This window comes from Engraulis encrasicolus, chromosome 20 (genome assembly GCF_034702125.1).
Source record: "Engraulis encrasicolus isolate BLACKSEA-1 chromosome 20, IST_EnEncr_1.0, whole genome shotgun sequence".
Taxonomy (NCBI): domain Eukaryota; kingdom Metazoa; phylum Chordata; class Actinopteri; order Clupeiformes; family Engraulidae; genus Engraulis; species Engraulis encrasicolus.
In genome coordinates this window covers 27,321,052-27,338,551 of record NC_085876.1, presented here as the reverse complement: position 1 = coordinate 27,338,551, position 17,500 = coordinate 27,321,052, and the positions used below count along the sequence as shown (strand labels likewise).

At 41.1% G+C, this 17,500-nt stretch overlaps 1 protein-coding gene across 4 annotated transcripts in view; it reads right to left on the bottom strand.

Moving 5' to 3' along the window:
* The window catches only part of anxa14 (annexin A14), a 20,395-nt gene extending 11,896 nt beyond the window's left edge, over positions 1 to 8,499 (bottom strand). Inside the window, exons 1-10 of one of the 4 annotated variants that reach the window (XM_063184880.1) lie at positions 8,421 to 8,499; positions 8,132 to 8,188; positions 7,600 to 7,696; positions 6,093 to 6,181; positions 4,773 to 4,886; positions 3,073 to 3,163; positions 2,236 to 2,315; positions 1,928 to 1,966; positions 1,386 to 1,476; positions 11 to 106 (exon numbers count right to left, since the gene is read on the bottom strand). In XM_063184880.1, coding sequence (XP_063040950.1) covers positions 11 to 106; positions 1,386 to 1,476; positions 1,928 to 1,966; positions 2,236 to 2,315; positions 3,073 to 3,163; positions 4,773 to 4,886; positions 6,093 to 6,181; positions 7,600 to 7,696; positions 8,132 to 8,188; positions 8,421 to 8,480 — 814 coding nt within the window. In that variant the 5' untranslated portion in view covers positions 8,481 to 8,499. Of the gene's footprint in view, positions 1 to 10; positions 107 to 1,385; positions 1,477 to 1,927; positions 1,967 to 2,235; positions 2,316 to 3,072; positions 3,164 to 4,772; positions 4,887 to 6,092; positions 6,182 to 7,599; positions 7,697 to 7,858; positions 8,105 to 8,131; positions 8,192 to 8,420 lie in introns of those variants that run through there. The other 3 variants (XM_063184881.1, XM_063184882.1, XM_063184883.1) reach the window with 3 other exon arrangements.
* Positions 8,500 to 17,500: the final 9,001 nt, after the last annotated feature.

Genomic DNA, 17,500 nt, shown 5'->3' with positions numbered 1-17,500 from the left:
CTATACTCACCAAGTGTTGTCAGGCCAAGCTTCAGGTCGCCTCCAAAGCGTTTCTCCAGAATGTCAGTCACTGGCTTCCCAACATGCCCCTCAAGTCTCGTCAGAACTGCAACCATTTACATTTAACTTCATTATAGATAAGGACATGGCATTGCATTGTATTATTTTGAGGTTGAAACGATGTCTCGCCCTTGAATGTTGTGATTGATTAAACAATGGGACTACCTGGAGGTTTTATTATTATTTAACATCAAAAGTATGTATGAACATATTTGTTGACAATGTATGTGTACTGTGAGAAAAATGCTGTACCTCTTTTAAGGTGGTTTGGGTAACATGTAAATTGTTGTGTACTGTGAGCTACTGCACTTCTTGGTCTGGGTAAAATGCAATGATTTTGTACTATGAGTAGTCTTACTGTATCTATTTTAAGGTGATCATGGTACAATGCACAGTCTGTGTACTGTGATAAGTGCCTCTTTTAAGGTCGTCTGGGTACAATTAACAATTCTGTGTACTGTGAGCAGAATGCATACCTCTTAAAATGGTCAGGGTAACATGTGCCATGTTTGTGTATTGTGAGAATTAGGCCTGTAGCAACTCTTTCAAGGTGGTCTGGGTACAATGATCAGTGTTTAATGTTTGTGAACTGTGAGAAGTTGTACCTCTTTTAAGGTTGTCTGGGTACAATGCACAATTCTGTGTACTGTGAGCAGAATGCTGTACATCTTTTAAGGTGATCTGGGTACAATGTACAATGTTTGTGTACTGTGAGAAGTTGTACCTTTTTAAGGTGGTCTGGGTACAAAATGTGCAATGTTTGTGTACTGTGAGCAGTCGTAGTGTACCTCTTTTAAAGTGGTCTGGGTACAATATACAATGCTTGTGTACTGTGAGCCGTCGTAATCTCTTTTAAGGTGGGCTGGGTACAAAATATGCAATACTTGTGTGCTGTGAGCAGTCATAGTGTAGGCATACCTCTTTTAAGGTGGTCTGGGTACAATATGCAATGTTTGTGTGCTGTGAGCAGTCGTAGTGTACCTCTTTTCAGGTGGTCTGGTACAAAACATACAATGCTTGTGTGCTGTGAATACGGTAGAAGTGCCTCTTTTAAGGTAATCTGGGTACAATGTGCAATGCTTGTGTACTGTGAGCAGTGGTAGTGTACCTATTTTCAGGTGGTCTGGGTAACATGTGCAATGTTTGTTGTACTGTGAGAATTAGGCATATAGTAGCTGCTCTGGGTACAATGTTCAATGTTTGTGAACTGTGAGAAGTTGTACCAAAGATTCTCTATGCATTTATACCGTCTTTGGTTGTACCTCTTTTCAGGTGGTCTGGGTACAATGTTCAATGCTTGTGTTCTGTGAGCAGTCGTATTGTACCTCTTTTCAGGTGGTCTGGGTGCCTGGTGGTGAGGATGCTGATCCATTGTGAAGCTGATGCCTTCTCTGCCGTCAGTTCTTCATACAGGCTCTGAAGGTGTAAAGAGGTGCACAGACATCCTTATACCAGCTCATGATGACAGCCACATTAACAGTTAACAGTAAACATAGTACATCATAATACATAGTAAAAACAGAAGTGATCATGTTCAACACTTAAGATTTGAGTTAACATACATGCATTTTAGAGTGCATTTGAACTCTCTAAATGTTGAATTATCTCTGCATTTTGTACTGTATACAGTACAACCAAACCAGTTTGCTTTAAAATGGCACTCTCGGCAGAATTATTATGGTTGCATCTGTATCGCAACTGATACTTTGTATCTATTTCCGTTTTGTGCCTGTGGGAATGTTTGACCTATTATAATGGCTTATAAACTTTCAATAGTTCTATTCTATTGTGGTTTCAGGGTTTTTCAGGGGAAATAATCAAATTACACAGGTCACCGTGCCAGTGTATAAAAAAAAGACTTTCTCACCTTGAAATCTTGATTAACTGATCCCACCCCAGCCTCTTTCTGCAAAGAAGAAAAGAGTCAGACAGGCAATATAGTACTGTATAATAACATAACAAACAAAACAATTTTCTATAAAATACATATACAGACAATACTTATATTAATGCTAACTATTACATTATTAAGAAAATCATCACACAGAGTCCTTTTCACCTTTTATTTATTTATCTTGAGTGGTTTTGGAAATTGTGCATATCATCTGGCTAGAACTGTCTAGGACAATGTGAGGTTATCTAACGTCTAACTTCAGCATGACAACATGAGGTTACCTTAACTAATGCAAGCAGTAGCTTGGTGAAATCTCCACTGGTTTCACCATCCAGATCCTTTTCCAGATCTTTCTTATACACTGGGAAGATAAGCAACAATAGAGAGTATGTGAGATAACAGTGCCAGTCATACAAAGTGTGGGTTTGTCATATAAAATGGAAAACTGTATTCAATCGTTTAAAAATTTATTGTAGGTATTTCGTTCTCTGTATACATGTATTTGACCGCAGAGAAAGGTATAGGATATTGCTTTGTTTCAAAAACATCTATACCTAACCACAGCTGAGATCTGACCAAACAGTGACAGTGATTCCCACAGTTTTTTTTTTTTTTTTTTTTGGGGGGGGGGGTATTCACCCAGTGGTGTGTGTGGGGGGGATTCACATGGCAAAATTGAAAAACAGCCATTAATATTTTGAGAAATGACATAAGATTTTACCCATGACATGTTTGTATGGCAGTGCGCCATAGTTTCCTCAATGTATGAAACACTGAGTGGCTAAATATAGGCCTTAAGGAAGAAGAAATCCGCACTCACAAACTGCGTCTCATTATTTATTTATATTACCACCATGTCCAAAAAGCAAACGCGTTTCGGCTAACAAGCCTTCATCAGTGCGTGCAGACGCACTGATGAAGGCTTGTTAGCCGAAACGCGTTTGCTTTTTGGACATGGTGGTAATATAAATAAATAATGAGACGCAGTTTGTGAGTGCGGATTTCTTCTTCCTTAAGTTGACGCTTTTTATCTCGCACCCAAAAGCTTTTCGGTTTTCCAAGAAGTTGAGCGCGTCCTCTGCCAATACTTAAATATAGGCCTTAGCTCAAACACTTACTGTTGTTATAGGCCAACACAATGGCTTTCAGCTGGGATGGTGTTCTTGTGCATAACACCTCCAGTAAGGTCTCCTCATCTGTACCCAAGCCCTAAGCATGCGCACACACACGCGTGCGCATACACAAGCGCGCGCACGCGCACGCGCACGCGCACACACACACACACACACACACACACACACACACACACCGACACACACACACACACACACACACACACACACACACACACACACACACACACACACACACACACACACACACACACACACACACACAAACACACACACACAATTCATCAATGTGCTTTACAGAAAAGTAAGATAGAACAAAGATAAAATTGAAAGATTTCTAAAACTCTGCACACTGGACACTGTGCTTTTTTTCTTAATCTTTTTTTTTAATCAAGAACAGTATCCAATGTGCGGTGCTTAATGTTTTCCTGCCTTACACCTGCACCTGGACAACTGAATGGTTGTGCACAAGGACTTCTATGTACTTTGATTTCTAAAACTCTGTTGATGCGTAAGCGAGAGGGCAAAACGGAAGCATTTTCAAAAATATCCACATACATGTAGTCAGCATCTGAGGATTTGCTTCCTCTTTGTAATCATGATAGGCCAAAGCATCCCCAATAAATCACTTCAAATTCCAAACTCCAGCGTCAAAGGTTGGAAATGATGTAATATGATTGTCCATGGATCCGTATCCCATTGGAAATCAATTTAATGCACTCAATACAGCGACGATAGACAGAATAGTAGGTCGTAACAGTACATAACTTATTGCTTTGTCTCTTGGTATGTAGCTCCAGTCATCTCACTTGTACAGTGGTTCTCAACCTTTTTTGAACAAATGCCCCCTTGACCTCCTTATAAACCTCCCAACGCCCCCCCCCCCTCCACTCAGCTGTATCCCTCTGAATGCCTCCCATGGGGGGGTGTACCGCCCCTGTTGAGAAACACTACACTAGTAGGACTAAGAGCAGAGCATCAAATAGACATGGGGTCAGTAGGAGGTCAAGTATTAGTTTGCTTCCTCATCTTCATCAAGATAAGCCAAAGCCTCTATAATGAATAACTTTAATATCAACAACTTCCAAAGTCAAAGGTTGGAAATGATGCCCAGGGGAAATCCCATTGATGAACTTACTCCTGGAGTCCTATAACCTCAAAATGACATACCTTTTGAAAGATAAGAAAAACCAAAAGGCAAAGTGTGTTTTTATTTTTTACCACCTGTGTCTACTGCTTGTACTTGCTTCAATGTGTGCTTGTAATGTGAGGGGTGAGTTACTGTAACAGTTTGGCACAGAAACAGTTCATTTTCCAACTGTGTGTAGAGCTAAGCAAACGATATTGGGTTTTGGAATGCATCTACACAGTTTTGCAAATTTGGGGTGCATTGCTCGAAACCAGATGCTAACTACGTTAGCTACTTTGTTGGTTGCAATGCAATTTCCCATTGAAAGCTACACAAGTTGCTAACTGGCTAACAACTACGCTTTCGAGCAACGCACCCTTGGCTTGTGTGGTCTCGCCTTTTTATCCAAAATATTTTTTTTTGGTCTTTTACGACTTTATTGATGATAGAACAGTTTGAGAGGTGGACAGGAAGTGAATGGGGAGAGAGACGGGGAGGCAAAGGACCCAGGCCGGGAATCGAACCCTGGTCGGCCGCATGGTTTGTGTGGTCTCACCTTCATGGCCAGGTGCAGGCGCTGGGCATCAAACTGGTCTGGGGGCAGCAGAAGGTCCAGCAGCAGCTTCTCCACGTCTCCACTCAAGGCCTTCTTCAGGTCTACAGACAGCTCCTATTCATACACACACACATGCATGCACGCAAGCAGGCACACACACACGCATGCACACACACAGACACACAGACACACAGACACACACACACACACACACACACACACACACACACACACACACACACACACACACACACACACACACACACACACACACACACACACACACACACACACACACACACCACACACACGGGTACAGTACATGAGCAAAAACATGCCCACACACACAGGCAGATAGGCAAAGAGACCTTCACTAATCCACAGAATCACACTTCACATGATGTACATAGTGGCTACTGCAGTAGTGAGAAGATAGCAGTGGAATGTCACCCTTCCGGTAGTGGTCAGGTAGGCTTCTATGTGTGTCTGTGTGCGTGTGCGTGTGTGCGTGTGTGCGTGTGTGTGTGTGTGTGTGCGTGTGCGTGTGTGCGTGTGTGTGTGTGTGTGTGTGTGTGTGTGGAATGCCATGTCACCTTGCTGGTAGTGGTCAGGTAGGCTTCTGTGTGTGTGTGTGTGTGTGTGTGTGTGCATGTGCGTGTGTGTGTGTGTGTGTGTGTGTGTGTGTGTGTGTGTGTGTGCGTGTGTGCGTGTGTGTGTGTGTGTGTGTGTGTGTGCGTGTGCGTGCTTGTGTGTGTGCCCGCACGTGTGTGTGTGTGTGTGTGTGTGTGTGTGTGTGTGTGTGTGTGTGTGTGTGTGTGTGTGTGTGTGTGTGTGTGTGTGTGTGTGTGTGAGAGAGAGAGAGTGTGGAATGTCATGTTACGTTGCTGGTAGTGGTCAGGTAGGCTTCTGTGTCTGTGTCTGTGTGTGCGTGTGCGTGTGCGTGTGCGTGTGTGTGTGTGTGTGTGTGTGTGTGTGTGTGTGTGTGTGTGTGTGTGTGTGTGTGTGTGTGTGTGTGTGTGGAATGTCATGTTACCTTGCTGGTAGTGGTCAGGTAGGCTTCTGTGTGTGTGTGTGTGTGTGTGTGTGTGTGTGTGTGTGTGTGTGTGTGTGTGTGTGTGTGTGTGTGTGTGCGTGCGTGCGTGCGTGCGTGCGTGCGTGCGTGCGTGCGTGCGTGCGTGCGTGCGTGCGTGTGTGTGCGTGTGTGTGTGCATGTGCGTGTGCGTGTGTGCGTATGTGCGTGTGTGTGTGTGTGTGTGTGTGTGTGTGTGTGTGTGTGTGTGTGTGCGTGCGTGCGTGTGTGTGTGTGGAATGTCATGTCACCTTGCTGGTAGTGGTCAGGTAGGCTTCTGCCAGGCTCTGCCTCTGGGCATTGTCTCTGTTCGGCAGGATCCTCACTAGGCTCGCCACATCTGTTAGCCCCAAATGAAGTAGAGTAGAGTAGTAGAGTAGAGTAGTGTAGAGTAGAGTAGTGTAGAGTAGAGTAGAGTAGAGTAGAGTAGAGTAGAGTAGAGTAGAGTAGAGTAGTAGAGTAGAGTAGAGTAGAGAGTAGCGTAAAGTGTCTTAATGTAAATAAATTAGTTCAATGAAGACCAAATGAAGGGTTGGAATTAGCCAATAATAACATTCTAATTACCATAGACAAGCATTAAAAACATAAGAAAGACTGAAAATGAACCTAAATGAAGGTCCAGAATTAACAAAGAGTAACATTTTAATTACTGGAGAACATTGACCACAAGCACTAATATTTTCATTCTTGTGTCAGTGTTGTATGAACTAATACACTCTAATGTGTCAGAAATGACCCAAAATGGGTTTTCCCTGTACACACATGACACGTGTTGAAATTCAACACTATTTTTGACATTTCTGTACAGTGCTGTGTCGAAAATGACACAAATAGTGTTGAATTTCAACAAGTGCTTTGTGTGCTCAGGCTGCAAAAATGAGTTGAAATGACTCAACTTGAGTTAGCGGAAGCAGTGGAAGTTGGCAATTTTATGGTTGGAGGGCTAAAAAATTGCAGTAAGCTGAACAATTGTGGCAAGTTGCCATTTTTACAGTGTACTGTAACAGGCAACACCATATTACTGGAAACATGCATTTCATATGTGTGTACTGTATTTATACTAAAAAACATTTAGCATCTGCCTGTGGCTCAACTCTATCTCAATTTAACTTCCAACCTCTAGGAACTCTCCATTCTTGTTTATTGCAATTAAAGCATCAAATAAAACATCAGAAACACGGGGTACAGAGTAACAATTAATGAATTAGACTAATTATTTAATTTCAAAGAAAAGAACATGTTGACATTAAAATGATTGTCCTTTCAGATTTGCGGCTGTTCATCCTTCTGTTTCAATAGTTTTCAAATAAAATTGGACCTTATTCTTAAAGGGGTATGCAACTATTTTGGGGCTTAATACAGTTAAAATCGTTGGCTGGGGTTTATAAAGGTGGTAAAGTGTCCTATTTTTCATGTTTTTTTCATGTATTTTTCAAGAGGGAGTATGTCACTAAGCTAGTGAAAGTCAATGGATCCGTGTAGCATGCTACACGGATCCATTGACTTTCACTAGCTTAGTGACATACTCCCTCTTTTAAATTGTCTTAAAGCAAGACAACGGCTTACATGAAAAATACGACACTTTACCACCTTTATAAACCCTGGACAACGATTTTAACTGTATTAAGCCCCAAAATAGTGGCATACCCCTTTAAAGACAGAAAATGAGGGTTTCCTCCACTCCCATTGACATTTATGTACTGTATGATATTTCCCTAAAACTATCAAAATGATGCAGAATAAAGGAAAACAACCCACCGTTCCTCCGGCAGGCATCCTGGATCTCTGTGATGTCACTGTCTGGGCGGAAGTTGGGAAAGGGCCGCACAGACCCCAGAGTACCCCACCACATCTCCTGCAGGGGAGAAGGACATGGATGCTGAAACTACAGAGCAACTAATATTAACGTGTAAATAGTGATTCAAAGTCAGTATTATTAAGAAATCAAAACTAGTTATATGAATAAAATAATCATGTGATGTGCTAAGGATTGAAAAGTTTGATCATATACTATTACCCTATAAGAGTTTCATTGCAAAATGGTGTAATCCATTTTGGAACATTTTGGGAAATTGACGTTTTTGTATTGGGTATTCCGTTGTATTGCATTGCAAAAAGAATTTTATATAGGTGTAAAAAGTATGTTCTCAACCTATTTGAATGGCAAGAATTCACACATAGATAGGACTTTAAATTGTCATTTCCAATAGTAAAATGCAAAAGTCAAACATGGTGGATACACCATTTTGCAATGAAACCCTTCATAGGCCTATATTATAACGTTTTGAACCGTGTCAAAGTCAGGCTCCATTATGTTGTCTGAGATTTTCCAGTCTTTGTCAGCAGGCTGCTGAAAGAGAGAAAAATGTGTAAATCCTGCTTTATCCCTGCTTTATGCTGGAGTACAAAAAGATTGATTTTTAGTTTAATCAGAACCTTTCTATAATGAATAACTTCCCTTTCAAAACCAACTTCAAATGCTGAAAATTGTGTCATAGATCAATGATTTTCTGTGGAAAATCTCTGTGCTAGAAGTCTGCAAAAGTTTTAAAGGAACAACAATAAGTTTGACAACATACCTGTGCCGCAAAAAATGAAGCTTGTGTCTGACCTGAGACAAGACGCAGTTTGTACTTCATTCTGTTCAGAGCACGCCACCCTCCCCTTTCTCTTCTTCTTAATCTCTATATCTATATTTTTCTCCTCTCTCTCTCTCTCTCTCTCTCTCTCTCCTCTCTCTCTCTCTCTCTCTCTCTCTCTCCTCACATGTCCTCAGTGTCAACTCGAATGGCCTGTATTTATCGGCCTACTCTCTCACTGTGCTAGTGGTGCGGTACAAGCACTGAACATAAATGACATTGGTTTTGGTCCATAAATGTCTGCCTACTAGTCCGTATGCATAGAGTCAGTTTGAGGGGAAGAAAAAGCAATTTACTCCCTCTCCAATTCATCGCCTTTCTCTCCCATTCTCTTGTTTCATCGTCTTTGTATTTTTGTCCCCTCCAGACCGTCATGTAACTTGATATCAACCCGCAGCACACAAAGCCATTCACAACAACTCTCCTTAAAACTGTTTCATGGAATTGCAGTAGCAACACTAGGTGCACTGTACAGGCTGTGTGCTTTGTTTGTTTGTTATTGCAAAGCAAAAGTATTATGTTACATAGTATGATTCTTAGTCCACAATATGTCTGTTATTACTTTTTTTAGCACCACATGCCCCGTCATGATGAAAGATTTGATAAAACTCTACATGCCTTCTGTTTCGCCATCCATGGCAAAGCATACACTATCAGGTTTCAGATACATCCCCCTTTACCAGCACCCAAGCACACGGGAAAAGAGAATATGGTTACTTACTTACTATGAATCTGGCTGTGTGACTTGAATGAGGGGGAAAAGACCTTCCCTCACTGAGCTTTTCACTGAGTTGCACCTCAAAACCAGTTGAGAAAGAATACACCTTGCTTATGGTCTTCACCCCTCATTTAAAAACTGGAAGAACAGGAAAAAAAGAAGATTTAATTCCCTACAGGAATCCAACACCACAGGTTAGGTCAAATAGCCAGTCAGCTGGTCTGTGGAGAATGCAAGTAACTGAAAACAGCAAACACACGCCATGTATGAAATCAGTCAGTAATTTGTTATGTTAAAGCAGTCCTTCGTGTTGACACTGGCATCGACTTTACAGTGTCATGGTACTGTAAGACAGCTGTACTGTATAGATTAGATTAGATTAGATTAGATTAGATTAGATTAGATTAGATTAGATTAGATTAAACTTTATTTATCCCCAAGGGGAAATTCTTTTTCCAGTTTGCTCTGTAGATTAAAAAGAGAAGTAAAAATAATATAAAAATAAAAAAGTAGATAAAAATAAAAAAGGTGATCATGCAGAAAAGTCCAGGAGTTTCTCTTTGTCCTTAATGGACAGCAACCATTACATTTTTCACATTACATTACATTCCTTAGCTGACACTTTTTTCCAAATCGACTTACAGTTATTTTGAAGTACAGGGTATTGGTTACAGTCCCTGGAGCAGTGTAGGGTTTGGTGCCTTGCTCAGCCATGGAGTGAGGTAGGGAGTGGAAGGGTGGGATTCAAACTTCCAACTTTCTGATCTTAAACGAATCTCCTTAACCGCAAGGCCACGAATGCAACTCCGACACTTCATCTCCTCACTCCTTCAACTCCTCATCCTAAATAAGGGCAGTTGTCCACCGGCCCAGTTTGGGTTTTTATGTCTTCAATGTTACCACCTATTGGGAGCCAACAGCTCAATTAACTAAAAGGTTATATTACTGGCAAGAACAGTTAAACTTCAAAACCTTTTTAACTGTATCAAGCAGTGTCTTTGGGATCTTTGGCAATACTTTAACCAAAGTCACTACTGAAGTTGAGTTTAGCCATATCTTAAAGTGACTTTTTCCTTGAGCCGAAGTGCACCTGCTTGGCAGAAAAAAAGTGAAGTAGCACTCCTTGACAACCAGCACTCCAAAGTGAAGAGATGTTTTTTTTAGTATCTAAGCATTTATAACTGTTTGGTAAGACATTCATGAACATTTGATAAACATGGAAGATGAAAGGACAGCAACCTTGTTATTGTTCTGAACCCTTCCTAATCGTGACAGAATATAGTTATGCAGTAGGCCTATTATATTTAATTCAAATGTTCCGTCCCTGGTACTGGAGTAAATCATTGACCCAGATTGGTTGCGACCAGGAAGGGTTCAGAACAAAATACTTCGAATACAAAAAAAATACAAAATACTTCGACGCGTTTCGGCATGAAGCCTTCGTCAGGAAGTGAGGCTTCATGCCGAAACGCGTCGAAGTATTTTAATCATGCTATGCCCAACAAAATAAAGGCATTTTAATTACAAAGAAGATGAGTGCCTTGGTATTTCTAAAACTTTTTTGAAATCAACCAAGCCTGTCACCAAAGAGCACCATCTTAAAACACTAGACAGTTCCAGGAAGCACTCCAACTGGACTTCATTCTGCTGCTTTGCAATTGTTTAACTTTTATTTTGACAAGTTCTTTCGACTTCCATGTTCATTAACGTTTCGGTATGAATGTCTTGTGAATACCGTCATGAATGCTTCTTGTAAAGTGTATAACAGCTGCTATGAATGTATTATGCTGGGACACATCAAGATAAGTATTAGCTTAAATATTTGGCCATTGGTTTTAAGTAAGTCTATCAATTTTCGATAGTTAAAAAGAAAGATTTTGTCCTTCAACCTCTTACTTTATCTCGGTTTTGCCCAAAACATTATTTTTTGACATAATTCAAGGTTAATGATCTGTAATATCTGAATGTGAACACACCTACAGTATACAAAGTCCTGAGAGCAAGCATTCACCTCAAATAACCATTCCCCTGGCATTATTTTGAGAACCATGATTAATCACCTTGGTTAATCAATCCTGACCGATACGCACTGTAGCATACACCATATCCAAGCAAAACATTAACAGCATTAAGGAAGTCTTTGGAGTTGAAAACATTGTTTACTTATTCAAATCAGATGAAGAATGGCACAAAAAATGGCTCAACTGTTAACGTCTTGCCTTGGCACAGTTGATTCCAAGCAGGCCTTTCATAGCCAGCCAAACAAACTAGGCAATTGCTCAGGCCCCACCAGCTGAAAGGGGGGCCATGGGTATTGACTATGTACTTGAATTTTAACCCATTGATGACTAAGGCTGCTTTCACACCAAAGCGGTGAAACCGGATGTGACGGAAGTGATTTTTACCGGCCATGGTGAAGATACATGGAAACATATCTGTCCTTCCACACCAACCGGCAGTAGTCGGGCGTCAGCGCCGCTTCGCGCTGCATTTGGAAAATAGAACTTGAGCGCACGCAGACGCTGTTGGTGTGAAAGGCAGAGTAGAACACACTGACCGAAACTAAGCAGAAAGACCTCAATCGTCTCGCTTCCGTTCCGAGACGCCTTGGTGTGGAGCCGGCCTAAAGTACCTGCAAAAACGCCAGCTGAATGCCAAAGCCCTTTTTCAAAAAAGCTACCCTCAGCCCAATAAAATCCTAAATGTCTCAGCCTCTTAGCACATCAAAACATGAAAAAGTTGCATTTAAACACCAATACCCTTATCTTGTGAATGTGTTCATTCAGCTCTAATACACCAACATGTTTAATAAAAAATATCTCTACTCTCATGAGCCTGAATGTTACGTCATGCAGCTCCAGGTGTCTGGGTCAATGTTGCGCAACACAACATCCAGCATCAATGGGTTAATGACTGCTTCAGCCACCTCCCTAAATTCAACAACCAAAAAAGTTAAATGATTCTGCTATCAAAACTCCCTTGAGGGAGGGGGGGGGTCTCTCATTAATACTTTGAAGAGGGAAAATGTGGAAATCACGTTCCTCTTTGCCTAGGGCCTCCAATACCTTGAAGCAGCCCTGATTCCTTGGCTAGACATATAAGAGGAAGGAAAGCACAAAGCAAGAGTAACCAAGTACTTCGGACTTCATCAACATCTCAGTGTCTTTTGTTGCCTTTTGGCTTCACTTTCATCATAGTCATCATCTTCAGCATGAACGCCGCCAAGCTACTGGTCTGGTGTGTGGCAAATGGGATAGCCATTCTGACTCAGGTACTAACTACTAACTACTCTACCTTTGTTTTGTTTACTACGCTATCCTTGGTTTGATTACTACTTTGGTGTGATAGAGTGGTCCGCGCACTGGGTATGAGCTCCCAAAAAATATAAACTTTATACAATCTGCAACATTTCGATCCACTGATCTCAGTGGTGGGTCGAATCATTGCCGATTGTATAGCGAAATAAAGTTTATATTTCATAGCTAGTGTGTTAGACCATTCTATCACACTCTACCACTTTTGTCTGGCACCTGGATTATTGTTTTGTGGATGTGCGCACCCAAACACGAAACACCATTGTTTACTACTCTACCCTAGGTTTGGGGGTCTCATTTACAGTGGTGTTCAGGGACTCCGAGGTAACTTGACTTCTGATATTGAAGTCAAGTACATTTCCCTCTATCAACCAGGGAACTGGGATTTCTAGAGGTAGCATAATATGTATAACATAATATATGGTGTACAGTTTTTCCTAGAGAAATAGATATTTGTTTATTATAGAAATAAAAATGTTTCATTATTTTGAGTGAGTTTGTAGTCAGCTCTATTTAAGCCCAAGTTCTGGCTCTGAAAGACTTCTACCAGACGTTGAAGTGTTGACTCGATAAAACTTGATTTACTGTAAGTTTCAGTGGAGTGCACAAGTCATGTGAACAGTAGACACTGATTCTCCTTCCTTCTGGATCTGTATATTTTGGTTGCCAACTTGTGCAGCAATAACACAAAAAGGCATTGATTAATTTATAATTCTTATTGCGTCGATGATTGAAAACATAGTTCATTGTGTCAGTTTTCTATTATTTACTTTACAATTATTTCATATATATCACTCATGCGTTAAGTAAACATGATGTTATTTACAGTAGTAACCATTTTGTGAGGGTTCATGCCACATCAGATTCATGGGGCTGTAGTTGTTGTTGAAAAATATTATATAGTATGTTGAAAAATACAAAATGTATTTGGTCCCACCTACACACCTGAGAACACGCATGGTCAGGAGTTGATGTCTTTTAATTCAGTCAGCAAAACAAGAGACTGCTTTGAAGTGTTTTAATCATGCTATGCCCATTAAAATAAAGGCATTTGACCTACAAAGACTGTCTATTTTACAACTTTTAAAATGCATGTACGTATTGAAGTGTTAAATATAGATATTGTTTTGTCTTGACTTCTAGGATTGCACCAGTGTTGCATCAGGAGATGCTTCCCTGACCGCCTCTCGAGACACAACATCAGGAACAAATACCACAACTGTCTCAACCTCCACACACAGCTCTTCAACCACCTCGATCACGACGACAGATAATCCAACATCAGGAAGCATCACAATCCTACCCCACAGCTTAGCATCTGTCACAAACCCTGAGGGTCCACCTACAGAAGCAACATTGTCAACAACAACCACAAGTGTATCAACGTCCATGACAACCACCTCAATGACAACGAGAGATAAACCAACATCAGGAGGCATCACGACCCTAACCCACCTCTTAACAGCTGTCACACACCCTGATACAGAAGCATCATTTTCAACATCAACTTCCGCTCACAGCTCGTCAACCACCTTAATCACGACAACAGATAAACCAACAACGAATTCAACATCTAAGGAGATCAACACAAGCTCTGTGACGACTGTAACTGAACCATGTGTCTCAACCTCCAGCCCCTCTCCTCCATCAACAAAGATTACTATAAGGCCCTTGACAACAACAACTGTGATTACCTCCACTACAGGTCCAGTTACAAGTCCAGATGCAACAACGATGACAAAAATGGCATCAAGAACAAAAAATGCAACCGTCTCAACCTCCACACACAGCTCATCAACCACCTCAATCACGACGACAGATAAACCAACAACGAATTCAACATCTAAGGAGATCAACACAAGCGCTGTGACAACTGTGACTGAACCACGTGTCTCAAACACCAGCCCCTCTCCTCCATCCACAAAGACTACTGTAAAGCCCTTGACAACAACAGTTGTGATAACCTCCACCACAGGTCCAGTTACAAGTCCAGATGCAACAACGATGACAAATGTGGTCTCAGTCTCCCGCCTTACTAATCTCTCAAAGACTACAGGACCACTTGCAGTAAGCACTGAAACAACAACCACATCAAAACCCACGACTGTCATAACCTCTAAAGCAACAACTTCACCCAAAACGATGGCAAGCGCCACAACTAAGCCACATACAACAGGAGTGACACTCACCACTACACGTCCACTTACTGAAACAACAACCACGTCAAACATCACAACCGTCTCGACCTATAAAACAATTACACCAAGAATCATGGCAAACTCAACGGCCACAAGCACAGTAACAAAAACGTTTCGGCATGGTCCAAATGAAAAATCCACTACTTCCACTATTTTCACCACCAGTTCTACCCCCAACGCTGACACCATGGCAACCAGTCCAAACTCAATGCCCACAAGTATTGTAACAAGAACTTTTCAGTCCAGCCAGGAAACATCCACTACATCCACTTCATCCACTTCTTCCACTACCGTTACTACCCCCAAAAGCGACATCATGGCAACCAGTCCCACTCTGTTGGGCCTCATACTGCCCACAGCTCTTGTCATGGTACTGAGATAATGGTTTATGTTGTTCTTCGTTTCTATTTAATGGTATGAAAGAAACATGTAGATATTTCAAAGGTATAGAAATATTAATAGTGATAGTTGATCTGAAAAGTGGCTGCGTAGGAATAGTTCTTTCTAGGCCTACTTACTAGATTAGAAAATAGGCCCTTTTGTGTGAGAAGAAAGGTTTGTGCTGAATCACTTGAAGATACAATGAAATTTTAACATTATGGCATTGTGCCTTTAAAAGTCTTACATGTAACCCTAAAGCGACCGACTGGGGTCATTTATGACCCCGGGCACATATTTTCATACACCATTTCTGCAATTTTCATCAGAAAAACTGGTCCTTCTAGGAGTTTGTCAATACATATGTTGTGCATGTTGTGAATGATTTTTGTGAGGATTGGTCCATCTATATGGGATTTATAATCAAAACACCTGTGGGGTCATTTATGACCCCGAGAGAATCCATGAGATACTCAACATTACAATGTCCATTTTTGTTGTAATTGTCGAACTCTAGTTTTTGTATTTTGTGTCTTGGGGCAGGCCATGGTCAGCAGACCTAAAATAATCATAATATAAACATTTATAGCATTAAAATATAATATATTATATATATAAATAGAGCACCCCTGCGATAGCCAACCAAGCATATTTTGAGGGCACCCAGGTAGCATTTCCTCTGTCATTGCTTCATATTTGTTGATATCATGGCACAGTGGTCCTAGACACATGATGAAAATATGAAATGGAAGTCACCCTGATGTACCAAAAGGGAGGAAACAAGTCATAAGTGTAGAAATCAATGTCGTTTTTAGAATTTTCCTTATTATAGCTGTACAAAGGCTCAAGCATCAGTTGAATCATCTCTTTGCTCTAATACATATGGAAGACACCTTTTCAGAGCTACAATGTCCAGAATAAGTTTTAGAGAAATTTTGAGTGTGCATAAGCTTATATGTTTGAGACATGGTTTTGTCTATGTAAATTACCATTCTCTGATCTTGTGATTTCATGAACCCAGACATGTTGAGTACCCTAAAGTTTTATTGCAGAAATATCATCTATGGGCCTAATGGATAGAATTTAGCGTGGTTTCTCAAAGATTAGAAAACAGGCCGGTCTCTTGAGGGTTAAGCTTACTTCACCTGCATGGTGTGTCATGGTAGAAATCTAGACGCCCCTAGCGACCACAAATGCTTTTTGCTGTACAAGTCTGGTGTGATTGAAAATCATTATTAGCCCTGTGCTTCAACCAATCAAAGAGTCACGTCCACTTCTCAAAATAAAAAAATAAAGGCATTACTTTGTTGGATCAATCGCTTTTGGGAAATATCTGGTGCCCTTCAAACAATGGATGTAAGAAGATCTACAAGCTATAGCTGAGGACTGTGGAACCACCAGGAAATGCCCTGTATGCCAGTTGACCAGTCCAGGGTAGCTAGGTCATGCATGTGGCTTTAGGAATTACAATTGTCTTTTTGTTTCATCCATTTCCTCCACATCACAAAAACAAGCACTACGCCAAATCAGGAAATAATAGCGGTAACTGTAAATTCTTCACAATTAAGTTGCCACTTCAGTGGCCTTCAGCATGACTGTGCAATTCTTGTAATGCTTACAAATTGGCCCCACTGATGAAAGCAGATGAGTAATCTTAAGGAAGCGAAATGAACAAGGAAAAGACCACATTTACAAATCCCTTCACCATTCCATGTAAGAATATAATGAAAAGATGTAGGCTACTTCCTCAAATAAATGTGCTCTTTGCCCTTTGTTTACAGACGTTTTTGTGCTATCTAACACAGGATTTACAGGCTGTTTATTTGCTCACGAGTCAAGTCCACCTGATATACCGGGAATTCGCCCCATATAATCTCGTCACCAAAATAGGACACTGCACTAGACACGCGACCTGTTAGCATGTGACAGGTAACGGGAAGTGAATGTATTTTAAATCACTTCTACTGGACCCCCTCTTAAATCAACACATTCTCTAAACTTGTCAACGTAACGCGAAATATTCTTAAACTACAGTAGATGTATTGCAACACTTTCTATGAAGACCATGTCTATAGTGCATTATAAGCTCAATGCGCATCAATGCGCATCATCATTAGTTACAATGCATTATGACTACACTCATAATGTTTCATGATGCAGAAGGCCCTACAGTATAGCCTTCCGCCAAAGGATTGGCTCCACTACTGTAGTCTGGCCGTGCTTCTCTGTGGAGTGCCTGGAGCAGTAGAATTTTGATCGCAACGCCCCCCCAGAAAACAGCCAATAATCGAATACGCCCCCCACGTGGGGGCGAAAGGGGGAGGACGCTCGTGACAATGACGTACACATCTGCGCCAGAGCCATTGGTCTGCCTATGTTGTTGTTGAGTAACTGCCAGCGATTGGGTGAGAG